We start from the raw sequence: 12814 nt of genomic DNA, 5'->3' as shown, positions 1-12814 counted from the left end.
TGCAGACAGAAACCTAACCAAATTTATATTTACCAACATATGAGAAAGCTTGAAGTGTTATTACAGCTTTCACTACCTGGCACACTTCCAGGAAAGCTTCATTCTCTGGAGTCACTTCACTTGTGAGTTTTCACATGGATGTTCCAGGGGTGCTTTGAATATCAAACTTGAGTGTCCTTCATTTCTTCCAATGCAAATGTCATATGCATGCTGAAGAGATGAAATACTTTAATATCTTCCCACAGCAGCTACGATTTCAGTGTGCATTAAAACTCAAATGATGATGGGCAGGAAAAGGGGACCTCAACTGCACTTAGATGCCCAAAGTCAGGTCCTAAATTTAAAGACTGAAAAGGTTTTTGTCATCTGCTTATACTTCAGAGTCAGAGAGGAATCCTCAGTCTTCAAGCAGTGGTTTGTCCCAATAAATGGTAACTGAAAAGACTGGATGCTACAGACCAAAAATTATGATTGTTCCTGCCTGAGGGCACCATGCTAGCTGCATCTTTCTTCTTTTTTACTGGGGCAGAGATGGATAGATACTGTGATCTTTCTCTCTGATGGAGCTGCCATAAAACGTGTAGCTGAACCAGAATGCAGAACAAAACTGTTCACATAAATGACTCCACAATAATAGTATGAAGGATCTTTGGGTTTTTATCTCCCCTTCTTTTTTTTTTTTTTTTTTTTTTAGTGGTTACCTAAATGTAGCTATTGATTCAGAAACTGAGTTCATAGAGTTTACAATAGAAAAACTTGTCATCCTAGCTATGGGTTATGAATAAAGCAAATTTTTTCCCTCTTCATTCCATGTTGCAAAAGCTCATTTAGTGTTCGCCTGTAACGTCAAAACAGCCCAGTTACCATAAATATGCTCAGATACTTTTCTGGATGGATATGGAATGTCTTGGGAATTTAAAGGCTTTCCTAAGTCAAAGTATCTGAAATTTGCTGCTACCTTCTAATTCATGTCTATGTAACGACAAGTTTAGCTGCAGATTTTTCAATATTAAAGTTAACTGTAGGCTGTCTGCTCAAGTGTTGGTGCACCTGGATATGGAGATGTTTGCATTCATAAACGTCTAAAGAAAGTGGATAAATATTAAACAAGTGTGATTGAGGAATCACTTGACAAATGGAAAGGGAAGAGTAATATTAACAGAGCTACCCAGTAGGTATCATACAGTGTGAGGAATATGGTGTGAAACTGATGAAGTTCAAGATCCTGTTTCACTGAAACAAACACACTTTACTGTAGTTGGTGGCAAGGAGAATGGTTCTGTTAAATGCTGGCAACTGAAGTGAGACAAATCTGTCTGGGAACCTGCCATAAACTGTTTATGTGTTTTTAAAATTTTAGAAACTTTTCATTTCTTGCATTCTGTAGTAAAGAGCTGGTATAAATTTCTCACTAGTGCAAAGTCCTCAATTTCTACCTTGAAACCTCCTTAGAACAGGGAGGGGGGGAGGGGGGGGCATGGGGAGAAGAAAAAAAAAAGAAGAGATTTCCAAGATGTTCTCAGTGTGTTATCAAATGAACAAAACACACAGAACATGGAAACCAGCCAGTCATTCATTCCATCGACAGATTTGCAGAGCTAAATTTGCTTCTGGAGAGCAGTTAGAAATTAAAACACACAGATGATGAGTGGTGCTGGCACCCAAACTGTGATCAAGAGGACACTCTTGCCTGAAAAGATGTACCCTATCAGATTAATCATTATGTGTTAATTAATTTGAAATCAAAAGGATGTCTTCTGCTGTCTATGCACAGGAAATTAATGGTGATAGCACTAATTAAATGTAATGGAAGTTACCTCTATACTTCTCACATCTGGGGCCAAACTCTATTGCCCTTCATGTTGTGTCATTTACAGATCAGTCCTGTTGTAGCATCTTACCCTCGTTGTGCCTTGCTGTAAACGGCTCTGCAAGTCATCAGGCAATGGAGAATCAGGCCAGTGGATTACTCAGCTGGGAAACTAGCTCTGAACTTCGACTTATAACCCCGAGAAGGGGTGTCAGTGCACCTCCTCTGTTGTGAGTTATCCTAACAAGAAAAAAATGTCTTTTCACCTCACTCTCCCCCTTTACTTCCCAAAAACACTACTGTCCTTTCTTTGACCTCCTTCTGCTGCACAAACATTTCTCCTGGCAACTTCTCTGACAGATGGGAGGCTCCATTTCCTAGCAGCTTTTTTCTGTGACCAAATGCAGTGACAGATATTTTCTTACCATACTTGTGTAGCAGCAATGCTCTGACTGGAAGGACTTTGAGAGGCCACAGCAAGCAGACGAGACTCTGGACTCCCTCTGCCAAAGGACTTGGAAGCACAATTCATGCTGTGTATCCCATCCTCTGCACAAAGGACATAGCCTGATCCTTCAGTCTTTTACTTGTGGCTTTTCATCAGTCTCAAGGTCTCCTTAAATTTAGTAATAGAAAAGAAACCAGTGGGCGTACCAACCCAATGACAAATGACTAACTACAATGAAAAGTCTAAATGATTCAAAGAATGTCAAGTATCCTGGTTTATTTGTCCCAAATTTAGTCTCAAAAGGGACAGGAAAGCAATTTTTTCCCCACCCTGTTCGTTGGTAGTTGACTTGTAAAATCTTCTGTCTCTGGTGTCACATCTGGGCTGCTGTATGTGACTATAGCAGACCTAGACATTGCTCTTTTGGGTTTTCAAGGCAGGAGAGTCATAAAACTGCTTCTCCTGGCTGCAGTTCACCTTGGTGGATGGGCTTTTTTCTGGGGAAGTGGTGGCAGTGTCCCAGACAGTGCACATCAAGCATCTCAGCAAAGCTAAGTGGAGACGACTTTTCGGTGGCTGCTGAGCTGTGCCTTCCTTGAACCAGTGCTCTCAGGGTCCGACTAAAAGCCTCCCAAATTCACTTAATTAAACAGCATTTAATAGGTGTTCCCTTTCAACACCATGTCCACTGATACAAAACCCCTTAAAGCTGCTCTTGTGGGGCTTAATCTATTTTTCTTTCTGAATGCCTTTGACACAGCCTGGTTTCTCTCTCTCATCTTATGCACCCCCTTCTCCCCATCCCTTCTCACCATCTCAGGAACAACCCCACTTTGATGTGATTAATAACTGCACTGATGGCTGTGAGAACATTGCCTGATTGGTTTGCTGGAGCAGTTTTCGCAGTCTGAGGGGTAGCAGCTGGACAGCTATGTCAGTGGCATCATACCAAACTCACTTGTGGCTGCAAGCGCATCTGAACAAGTGGGAAAAGGTTAATTTCGGAAAGATATGGAAATCGATAGGGAACAAGATGTTCCTTACCTAGTCATTGCAGAAGACTTTAAAATTTCTGTTACAGTGGTACCGAAAAGAAGAAAAAGAGCATGTTATTGCACTGATGAGGGCACAAGGACCTGCAGGCCAAAAATCTTACAATTCAAACAGATATCATTGGAAAGAGGCAGCACTATTATATTTGCATTGCACACAGGAAGCTGAGGTGCAAAAGAAAGAGGAGATGTGCCCATTCAAGAAGGAACCTGTGTTTCCAGAGTACCAGCCCAGGGATTCAGCCATAAAAAATAGCATCTCACCACAGGATCAACAATAGAGCTCTCGATTGATTGACAGACACTAAAAGTGCTGCTGATGTTTTATGATAAGTGAGGGTAGGGCATCTTTTTCTTTAGTTTTCAGACTTGGTTTGTGTGATGGTATCAGACCCAGGTCAATGGCCTGGCCATAGCTTTGAGATGGACAAGGGAAGGATTCTGTTGTGCAGCAGAGCACCATGGACTTATGGAGATGAAGAGTCTCCACGGTTAATAAGTTGCAGACCACCCTTTTCCTATGGCACCACTTGGTAAGACTGGAAAAAAGAATTCTGCATATTCTCAGCATCCTGTGGTGACTGAGGATGATGTTATGGGGTTTTTTTCTGTACTAGTGTGCCTGTACTGTGACTAGCATCTGTGCTTTGCTCTTAGTTACTAATCCATTGTCTTTTTTATTCTGTCTTTTGTTCTTGCCCATGGAGGTTCTAGTAGAACCTGCACCTGTTTGTATTTCCTACTGAAATGTTAAATAGGCATAAATCTTTTGTTTCCCCAGGCCAGTCTGGAAGTACCAGATACTTAAACTGATACTGAGCACTTTTGGTTGTGGTTTGCCTCCTTTCTATTGGTTAGATGGGGGAAAATCACCATGCGTGGCAAAATCTGATTTTGTTTTCATCAAAGCCTCACCTTTTTTTCTATTGTTCTTCTGCCTGAGTGGATGTGCCGCTTGTCAGGGTACATCAGCTAACAGCTGGGATCGTCTCACCAGCCATCTCAGAGCTCTGTGTTTTGCCCAGGGTTAGGCTGCTGCTTCTGTCAGTGGAGAAAAGGACCTCCAAACAGCTCCTTGCCTCTTCCTCCTAAAGCAGGTGAACTGCCACGGAGGTGCCCTACTCTTTGTATTGATCATAAAGGGAACCTAAACTGCTGGTTTGGAGAAAACATGCTGGCTTACTGGGAGAGCTTAACCTTCAGTGCACCAGTATTGAGCTTTCAGGGTTACAGCTAGGCAGAGATTGACAGTCTTAAAGCTACTCTGTTGTTGTGTGCGTTAACAAAAAACAGAGTAACCTTGCAAATACATCTATACTGCATTCTACACATCAAAATTAGATCTCTAAAGACTTGCCTGTAAAGACTTTTGATCACTGCAGTCTTTCCACGTCTTTTCACTGTGTCAACGAGAGACAGAGAGACACACCATTGAATCCAGGAGGCTGTAATGAAATCAAACCACCGACAGCTTTAAACTATGTCCAACTGAGCCATATTGCATTCACTCCCTTCTCTGTTAGGGAGAGCAAGGCGACTCCTTACACTGATGCTCTCAGTGGCTTCGGCTGAACCTGCAGGGAAAGAAATCTGCTCGTAATTTTTCAGCAATGGGTTCTGAGCCATCTTCGCTTACCTTTCGGTCAAGAAACTGAATGGGAAGGGGGTAGAGCAGGGATCTGTTCTTTGCTGTGCTGGAGCCTTCCTGCCTGCTTGATAAAAAGGAGGAGATACTCCTCCCTCCACACCAGAGTGGACTGTCTTCCCCATTTTAAGATCTGCAGGAACTGTGCATCAAGGTGCAGTCATGCAGAATCAGAAAAACTAGTTTTCCATTTTCATTAGGAGTGCTGGATACTTCCAGAACATAGACGACTGGCAGATAATAAATTGATAATTCAGCATTTTATTTGCTTCCCAAATTTGGTTTAAAACCCCTTCAGATTACTAAAGGAAATGACTAGACCTTGCTCCCAATATTTCTCATGCATTACACGATTCACCAAAAATTAAGCCATATAATAGGGTGGTTAATTGTTACAAACTGATCTGGCAATTCTCTAACTAAGAGCTATGCTTTTATTTTTAGAATACTCCATAGAAGAAAATATTCATCACTGGTTGAATTCTTGTGTTTTGTAAGTTTGAGTCGCATTATTACTTAATTATTTGCTGCCTGACTTCTCCAATAGGAAATATGTCTGCAACATTGAAGTTGCTGGTAAGAAAATTTGGACCCCTGAAAATTCAGAGAAAATATTCTGTTCTGGCTGACTTCAACCAAAATAAGAGCTTTTTATTTTGTTGAACTACATTAAAATACTCCTTCACAACTATTCAGTCTGAAATAATGTCTTGCTTACCACCCAGTGACTCATGAGATGTGTTCTCAGTGTTCTGTTCATTTCCAGGGTATTCTCTGAAGGATAGCATGTCCCATCATGTGTCTGGATAGCTTTGTGATCAGGCTATCTGCTACACTGTAGGAATTTCACAATGCTCTGTGCCCCAAGGAGAATGTAGGCTGCTGCATGATCATGATTTATTGCTCAAACTGTAGTTACAACTCCATGAAGCAATGTGCTACTATAGGGAAATATAGTTTAACCTTGAACTTACTTAAACTTCAGTGTATTTTGTTCACCAAAATTCTGATATGTTTTAAAACTTTTTGTCCTTCTTCAGGATAAAAATGAAGTCTGAAAAACTGGGATTTCCCATGAACTTTTCAGTATGACTTGACGCATTCACTGCTTAAGCAAATGCAGCTGAAATGTATTTAGTTAGAGGCAGGGTTGCGCCAGACAAGCCACAAATATATAGACACAGCCTTAGGCATGATGTTTGAAAGTATGGTGAGGAGCAAAAAAGTAGCAGTAACCTCACGTAACAGTCACAGCAGCATTTTCCAGTAGGAGGGTAAGGCCAAGTCAGCCAAACTCACGCATTGCAAGGCTGCTGTTACTACTGGTGTCATTAATAATTATCATGTCACCATGCAGACACGGATCAGCTGAGAGCTATCGTACAGCTGCCTCTTATGTGATGCACTGAAAAGGCTTTTACTTCCATTCTTCTCACTCTTGCCCCAGATAAGCTGATTTAATTAGATTCTTAGTAAAATTTAAGTTCAGAAGTGACAGACTTTACTCATGCAGAATGCTGAAATTTCATGGTCTTTGCCTTAAGCGTAAACTCAAGATCTGAATTTCAACACTTATGTTGTTGAAGGGAAAGTTAAGTGACGTTAAGGGGCAGGAAAAAAGATGAGCCTGTGGCTCTATTTTTCTACCAGCCATCCCCGCTCAGCTTCCCTGTGCCCTGAGTGCCCTGTGCTGTGCCTGCCCGTCAGACTGTCTCCCTTACCCTGACCTTGTCCTTTTGCAATAAAGGACGACTGCTCTTTTGCAAGATTTAATTTCTTTGCCTTTTTAAATGTTTTTCTTTTATCTTACAGTCTATCTACAACTGGGGATAAGCTGCAAGTCTAAGAGCAGGCAGGTAAGACAGAACCTCATTTGGCATTTCTAATAAGGACTGCTTAACTGTAAAATACCAAGAACCACAGACCTTGGCAGGGGCAGCTATTGGGAAGATGTGATATTCACGGATGATATTCATACATAAGTTGTATATTGTTTCCTCTGTTTGGATTTGTAATGAGAAGATTCTCTCATGGATTCTTCAATAGAAAAGTCTCAGGCTCACCTTCTCCACTGGCATGATTTTCTTCTGCTGGGGGAGTGGAGGTTTCTAGGATGAGTTTGAACAGTGATCTCAAAGTTATGCTGCAAGAGTTTCAGATGATTGAAATTCTGCCTGATCTGAATGTAGAACTTGTTGCTTATTCTCACCTACTTTCCTGATCTGCGGAATGTAGTGAATTCAGAGCCTATTTTTTTAGGAAAGGAACCAAAAGTCCAAATCACCTCACAGCTCCTCACGTATTCCTGAAAATATCCATATTTTTAGTGCTTTTGGAAGCCCCAAATGCTATTTATCAGTGCTTCCATATCTACATTTTTTGGCTATTGGGTTCACAATTAGAAGATGCAGTTCAACAATATGTGATTTAATCTTGTCTCCTGTTAATCAGAGATTACAGAGGCTAAAATGCCTTATCTTCCCTCAAGTATCAGAGGCCACATTTTGCTTAGCAAAATATATTATTCATAAGCAAAGATACACTTAGATGTGCAGTAAACAGAGCACCAATTAGCACCACAGTTGGTTTACAAAGTATTTTTTTGTTTGTTTGTTTGTTTGTTTTCATAAGGTTTTCTGACAGCTTTCTAAAGGGCATTATTTCCCCAAAAGTATCTTCCAGTTTGGTAATGAGATTCAGTGTTTCTTGTGTCAGGAGCAAAATACTTACACAGATCAGGAAATGTAAATACCGTACCCTCCCCATTACCATTTCTGTGACCTCTGAAATACGAAGAAAACAAACTCTAATATTTCAAAATGTCAAGATCTCTAATGAGGAATGTCTCGTGAGAGTCTTCTCATTAGAGAAAGAAGTGGAGACTCTAACCATGTGTGAAATGGCCCATGTTGCATTACCTGGAGGTGCAAAGTTTGTCCAAGTCACAAGGTAGACATGGGCTCCTGAGCAGTTTACTACTACTTAACAGGTTGAATGGCTTGGCCTTGGTAGTGGTACGTTGGCATGCTCTTGACACATAGAAATACAGGACAGTTCAACTTACTTTAGCCTACAACAAAAGAGAGTTAAGGTGTCACACCTGATGTTTGCTTGGTTCGAGAGTACAGCCACGCCAGCTACTGCCTGTGACCCAGCTTGTGGTAAACTATCAGGTTCTGCCCATTTGATCTTTTTGGTGACCTGCTACTTCCTTCACCTCCTACAACACCAGATTTCTCATCATTAAATTATTTACTTAACACCCTGGCCAGTGTTTCACAATGCTAGGTTTTTAGTTTGGCAGCACTTGCATTCATTCAGTCCTGACAATATGAGATACTGAGGAAATCACAGCAGCAGCCAGTTTGGGGTATAATGTTCTGTTACAGAGAGGAGTGCCTACATGCTGCTAGGGAAAAATTGTATTAACTCTCACTTTCAGATCTTATTTTTTACATTCTCAAGCATTTTTATAGTGAATCTACAACTTCTGTTGGCACGAGTAGGAAATGGTATACAACAAGTAGCTGATTCTTATTCAAATTATGCTCAGTTTGCTGCTAGAGAGTCTGGTTTATGTTACTGCAGCAAATTACAGGATGTCAGTAACCTTTATGTTCTCAATTTGGATGGATATTCTTGCACTGAGTAAGCCAGAAGGAACTTATGTTAGAATTTATGAGCGGAAGAATAACCCAGTAGAGAATGTGAAAGTATGTTTTCTCCTTCTTTATTGACACAATTTTGTTAAATAGAAAAGAAAACTTTGAAAGTTAGACAAAAAATATTCATCTTGTGGAATGCTGAAGGATATCTACTACTGCTCCTAGGCAAATGCTACCCCAGCTTGCAGAGGATCAATGAGTGTTATTTCGAGGGGAAGTAACAACTACAGACACTGCATCTTTGCATCTTATTTATTCCCATTTCATCATCATGAAATGACAAAATATGCACCTTACAGCTCATAGGTATATATAGCACACTTGGTGTCCAGTAAACAATGTTATCACTTCTAAGACAAATATTTTCTCCTCCAGAAACTCCTGCAACTGTCCTGCAACTGTCTCACTCCTCTCGCACATTTAGAGCACAATGCAAAGCCCAGAGAAATCACAAATTTCCACAGAACGTCAGTGAATTACACTTTAAAAAACATTATACACACACACAAAAAAGTTGTACCAGTGTGTGCTGGAATGAGAATTTAATATACTTCAGTTGTTTGGTTTTTTACTAAAAAAGCAGGGATTGAAATTTGTTTTCATATTTGCTCTAAGTATATCTTCAATGGCTCTGCAGCAGACAGTGGAAGCCAATTCATAGTGCTCACTTTTAAATAGCAGGGGCTTAGAGTGCACTGCTACTGGTTTATGAAGTGTACAGGCAGCTATTTTTCCATTCTTATTGACATGTGTTGCATTTACCTAAGACTAACATACACTGTGAGTTGAGCTTCCCACAATGGTATTATTCTGCAACTTTGCCACTGAGGTTAAAATGTTTCCTTGTCTAATGCAATCAGTCTCTTGGTCTTTTCTTTAGTTTGACACGGTTCTGGTTTGATAGGGGGAAAGAAGGTAAGAAAATAATTTTTTTATTATTCTTGTTCGCAGTTTCCTTGTCAGTACCAGAAATGGTACAAATGACTGTGCAAAGCTACAGAAGGTAGGTGTCAGACACTGTAGACATCTGTTATTTTTTCTTCCTTTGTGACAAAAGAAGGCATTTTAAGGGTTTGGGGTGGGCTTTTTTTTTTTTTTTCTTCTCTCAAACTGATAGCTACGGTGTTAGTTCAAAAATCTACGTATCTCTCTAGGCCTGTTTAAGATGTGAGCTGATGGATAACCTGTAATGATAAAAAAGTTATTAATGCAATGCTTCAACTGTGTATAAACATTTGCTACTGATCTTGACAGGTATGTGTAAGCTTGGGCATAACAAAACTGTGTTATCTTACCTATGGAGAAAGACTACCGTGCTGCAGGATATTCCTTTTGCAGTGAGCAGGCTCAGGAAAGCCGTTATTTCTCCACAGATTAGCGGATACAAACACATTGAGAAGGGAAGTGCAGGATTGTTCTCAGGTGCCGCTCCTGCTGCTGCAACTCATTGTGCCTTGTCTCTCCAAAACTTTGTTAAGAGCAATTATATCTTTTCAAGTAGGTGGCTAGAGAAACCGTGCTCCCTAAAGGTTCCCCAAAGATTCACCATCTGTCAAAAGTGAGCCATTCTGCCACCTTTATAATTAGCATTTACTGGTACCTCACACCTACGTTCTCACACCTACTGTAACATACTGTTCCCGAGAATACGCACATTGCCACACTCTCATGCCGACTCTTCTTCTAAGGCATTGCTATTATGTATCATTATAAACCAAGACAAAATGCAAATGTTTACTCTAGGAAAAAATCATAATGACATCCCAAAGGAGCACATGAGTAAACACATTTCATTGTTGCTTTTTTCTAACCAGGTCCCTGCAAGAGTTTTCAGAAAGTCCAGTTATGCCAAGATGCAAGAGTCTCAGCTCTTCCTACTCACTCACTGGTGCACCCAAGAGGTTAGTTATTTCCACGTATTTCCAACTAAGAGTACAAGGTAACAGCCCATCTAGGGATGAACAAATTTGAGTACAATTTTGGATATGCATTCAAGGTCTTGGTTTGTAAAAGGCATGTCCTCATTTATTTTCAACGATCAAAACAACCTTCTTAAAAGCAGGTGTCTGACCTCAAATGCATTTGTACCAGTAAAAAACAAAAACCTACCTGAAACTGCAGTGGGCTTTGAACCTCCTGGAAGGCAAAGGGCTGCGAGGTCTTATGGCAGCTGCAGCACGTCTTACCTGTACTGTGTCTGGAGAGAAGTGAGCCTGCAGAGCTGTGAACCTACACCTTTTATTAATGTCCTTCTTGCTAAACTATCTAGATCCAATGCCACCAGATTCCTCAAGGGAGAGGAACGTGTACTAATCATTTAGCAATGTGGCTGAAAATTACTACTTTCACTTAAGCGGTAGTATCCGTAAGAGGGGAAAAGAAGGGAAGGGAATTATTTAACAAAAATGAGACCGTATGATAGCTACTGCAAGAGAAAGAGAAAAGTGGTGCCAAGACAGTGGTGTAAGTAGTCCTAATGTTTTCACCACAGCATCACTGAATGGCTGTCACTTTGGGAAAAGGATCCGGTGGAGATTCTGCTTGATTTGGGGTTTGGTACAGAAGAACCTGATGTCTGCACTAAAATCCCTCCTCGGTTCCTCAGTGGTGCTTCTGTAGCAAAAGGGATCAACATCCGAGTCTTTTTGGAAGCTCAGAAGCAGAGAATGGACGTCGAGAGGCCAAACCTATATGGTAAGGAGAGACATTTTGTCAAAAAGAGAATTTTCAGCCATAAATAGTGTAGGGGCTTGAGAGGGTAGGGAAGAAGAGGCTTGGGAGAGAAAATCTATCAAAAGGGGACATGCGTTTTGGAGACATTAAGGATCCTCACATACCCCTTTGTGGCAATGATACTTCCTAACGTGACTGAGATACTGTATAGCTCTCCTCAGCTGTGCACCTTGATTTCTGTGCTGAAGCCTCCAACTTGTGGCAGTTCAAAACATAACTGCCCATCCCCTGTAAGACCTACTCTACCACCAGAGGTTATTGTTGGTGTTGCAGAGGCTGCAGAACTGAACATGGGTCCACCACTTCAGCCACTTAACTGGCAGTGTGTTAACATGTACCCACCATCACTGGTGGTGTAAGCCAATATACAGGATTTTTAATTCAGCCAGGCCAGATGTGAGCTCTCATTCCCTCTTCCCCTTGGTGGGTGCAGGACCTCTCTCACCAGGAAATGTGCAGAGCAGATGACAAGGTCTTAAATTCCCATGACTAGAGCTGCCAGAGCTTGTGCATCAGACCCACAAAACCCTAATTAGAAGTTAACCATTCTGTGGTTCAAATATGCCCTAAGATGTAGATGAGGACCATATTTTAAGTACAATAAAATTACACCATTTAAAGCACACAGTCTTAATTTTTCTTCATTTAGATAGTTTTAGTTCTCATTTTGTGTATTTTGCATTTAGGAAATGAATACAAGGTCCTCACCCTAAAGATATATCTGCATTAAAATAGCATTGTTAATTCACTGGTATATCACCCATCTGAAAAGTCCAATTTTGACATCAGTTCCCCTCATGCTTGCTGCACAGGATAGCCAGATGGCTCTCGAAATCTTCTGTTTACTTAAGATGCTCAGTGAAACAGGATCTCTCACATAGCCCTTGCATTCCCGTTTAGAATTACACCAAGGAAGCTGTATGGATGGAATGAGAATTGAAACAGAAATGTCAGAGCATTGTGGAAAATGTGGGATTTTTTTCTCTCTTCTTGTTGGTTTGTTGGGTGGGGGTTTTTTGTGGTTTGTTTTTTGTTGGTTTTTTTTTTTTTTTGATAGAAAGCCCTGTGCACACATTTCAATATTTACAGCAAACTGACACATCAAACAGGTTTCTCAGCTCTCTCTTTCCTTCTCTTTCTGTACCTCCTCTGGGAGAGAGGGAGAGAGGGATCAGAGATAATCAGTATGAGTGGATGGTGGATGAAGACCTCGGGGAAGAAGGCAGAGAACTAGAAGGGAATGAGAGCAGAGAAAGCCTCTGAGGGAAGGAGTTTGCACAGGGAAGGCAGGCAGTGATAAGCCAAGGTGTGAATTTAATGACTCCTCCTGTAGTCATCCTCAATGGGAGCACTCTTAGTACATGTTAATGGCTTATCTGTACGGGGGAGTTGCTGTGAAGTAAGATAAGATTTGAATTTCTGTTTTGGTGGGTGTGATGTCCATCAAAACATACTATCTTG

The 12814-nt window shown here is 40.9% G+C and overlaps 1 protein-coding gene across 1 annotated transcript in view; it reads left to right on the top strand.

The window, feature by feature from the left end:
- Positions 1-6764: 6764 nt before the first annotated feature.
- The window catches only part of ITPRID1 (ITPR interacting domain containing 1), a 38443-nt gene continuing 32393 nt past the window's right edge, over positions 6765-12814 (top strand). The window contains exons 1-4 of the mRNA XM_056336751.1: positions 6765-6811; positions 9572-9623; positions 10435-10521; positions 11112-11314. Of these exons, the coding sequence (XP_056192726.1) occupies positions 9592-9623; positions 10435-10521; positions 11112-11314 (322 nt within the window). The 5' untranslated portion in view covers positions 6765-6811; positions 9572-9591. The remainder of the gene's footprint in view (positions 6812-9571; positions 9624-10434; positions 10522-11111; positions 11315-12814) is intronic.

Source organism: Falco biarmicus, chromosome 4 (assembly GCF_023638135.1).
Source record: "Falco biarmicus isolate bFalBia1 chromosome 4, bFalBia1.pri, whole genome shotgun sequence".
NCBI classification, from domain to species: domain Eukaryota; kingdom Metazoa; phylum Chordata; class Aves; order Falconiformes; family Falconidae; genus Falco; species Falco biarmicus.
The sequence above is the reverse complement of the archived record's forward strand: the minus strand, read 5'-3'. Positions and strand labels throughout refer to the sequence as shown.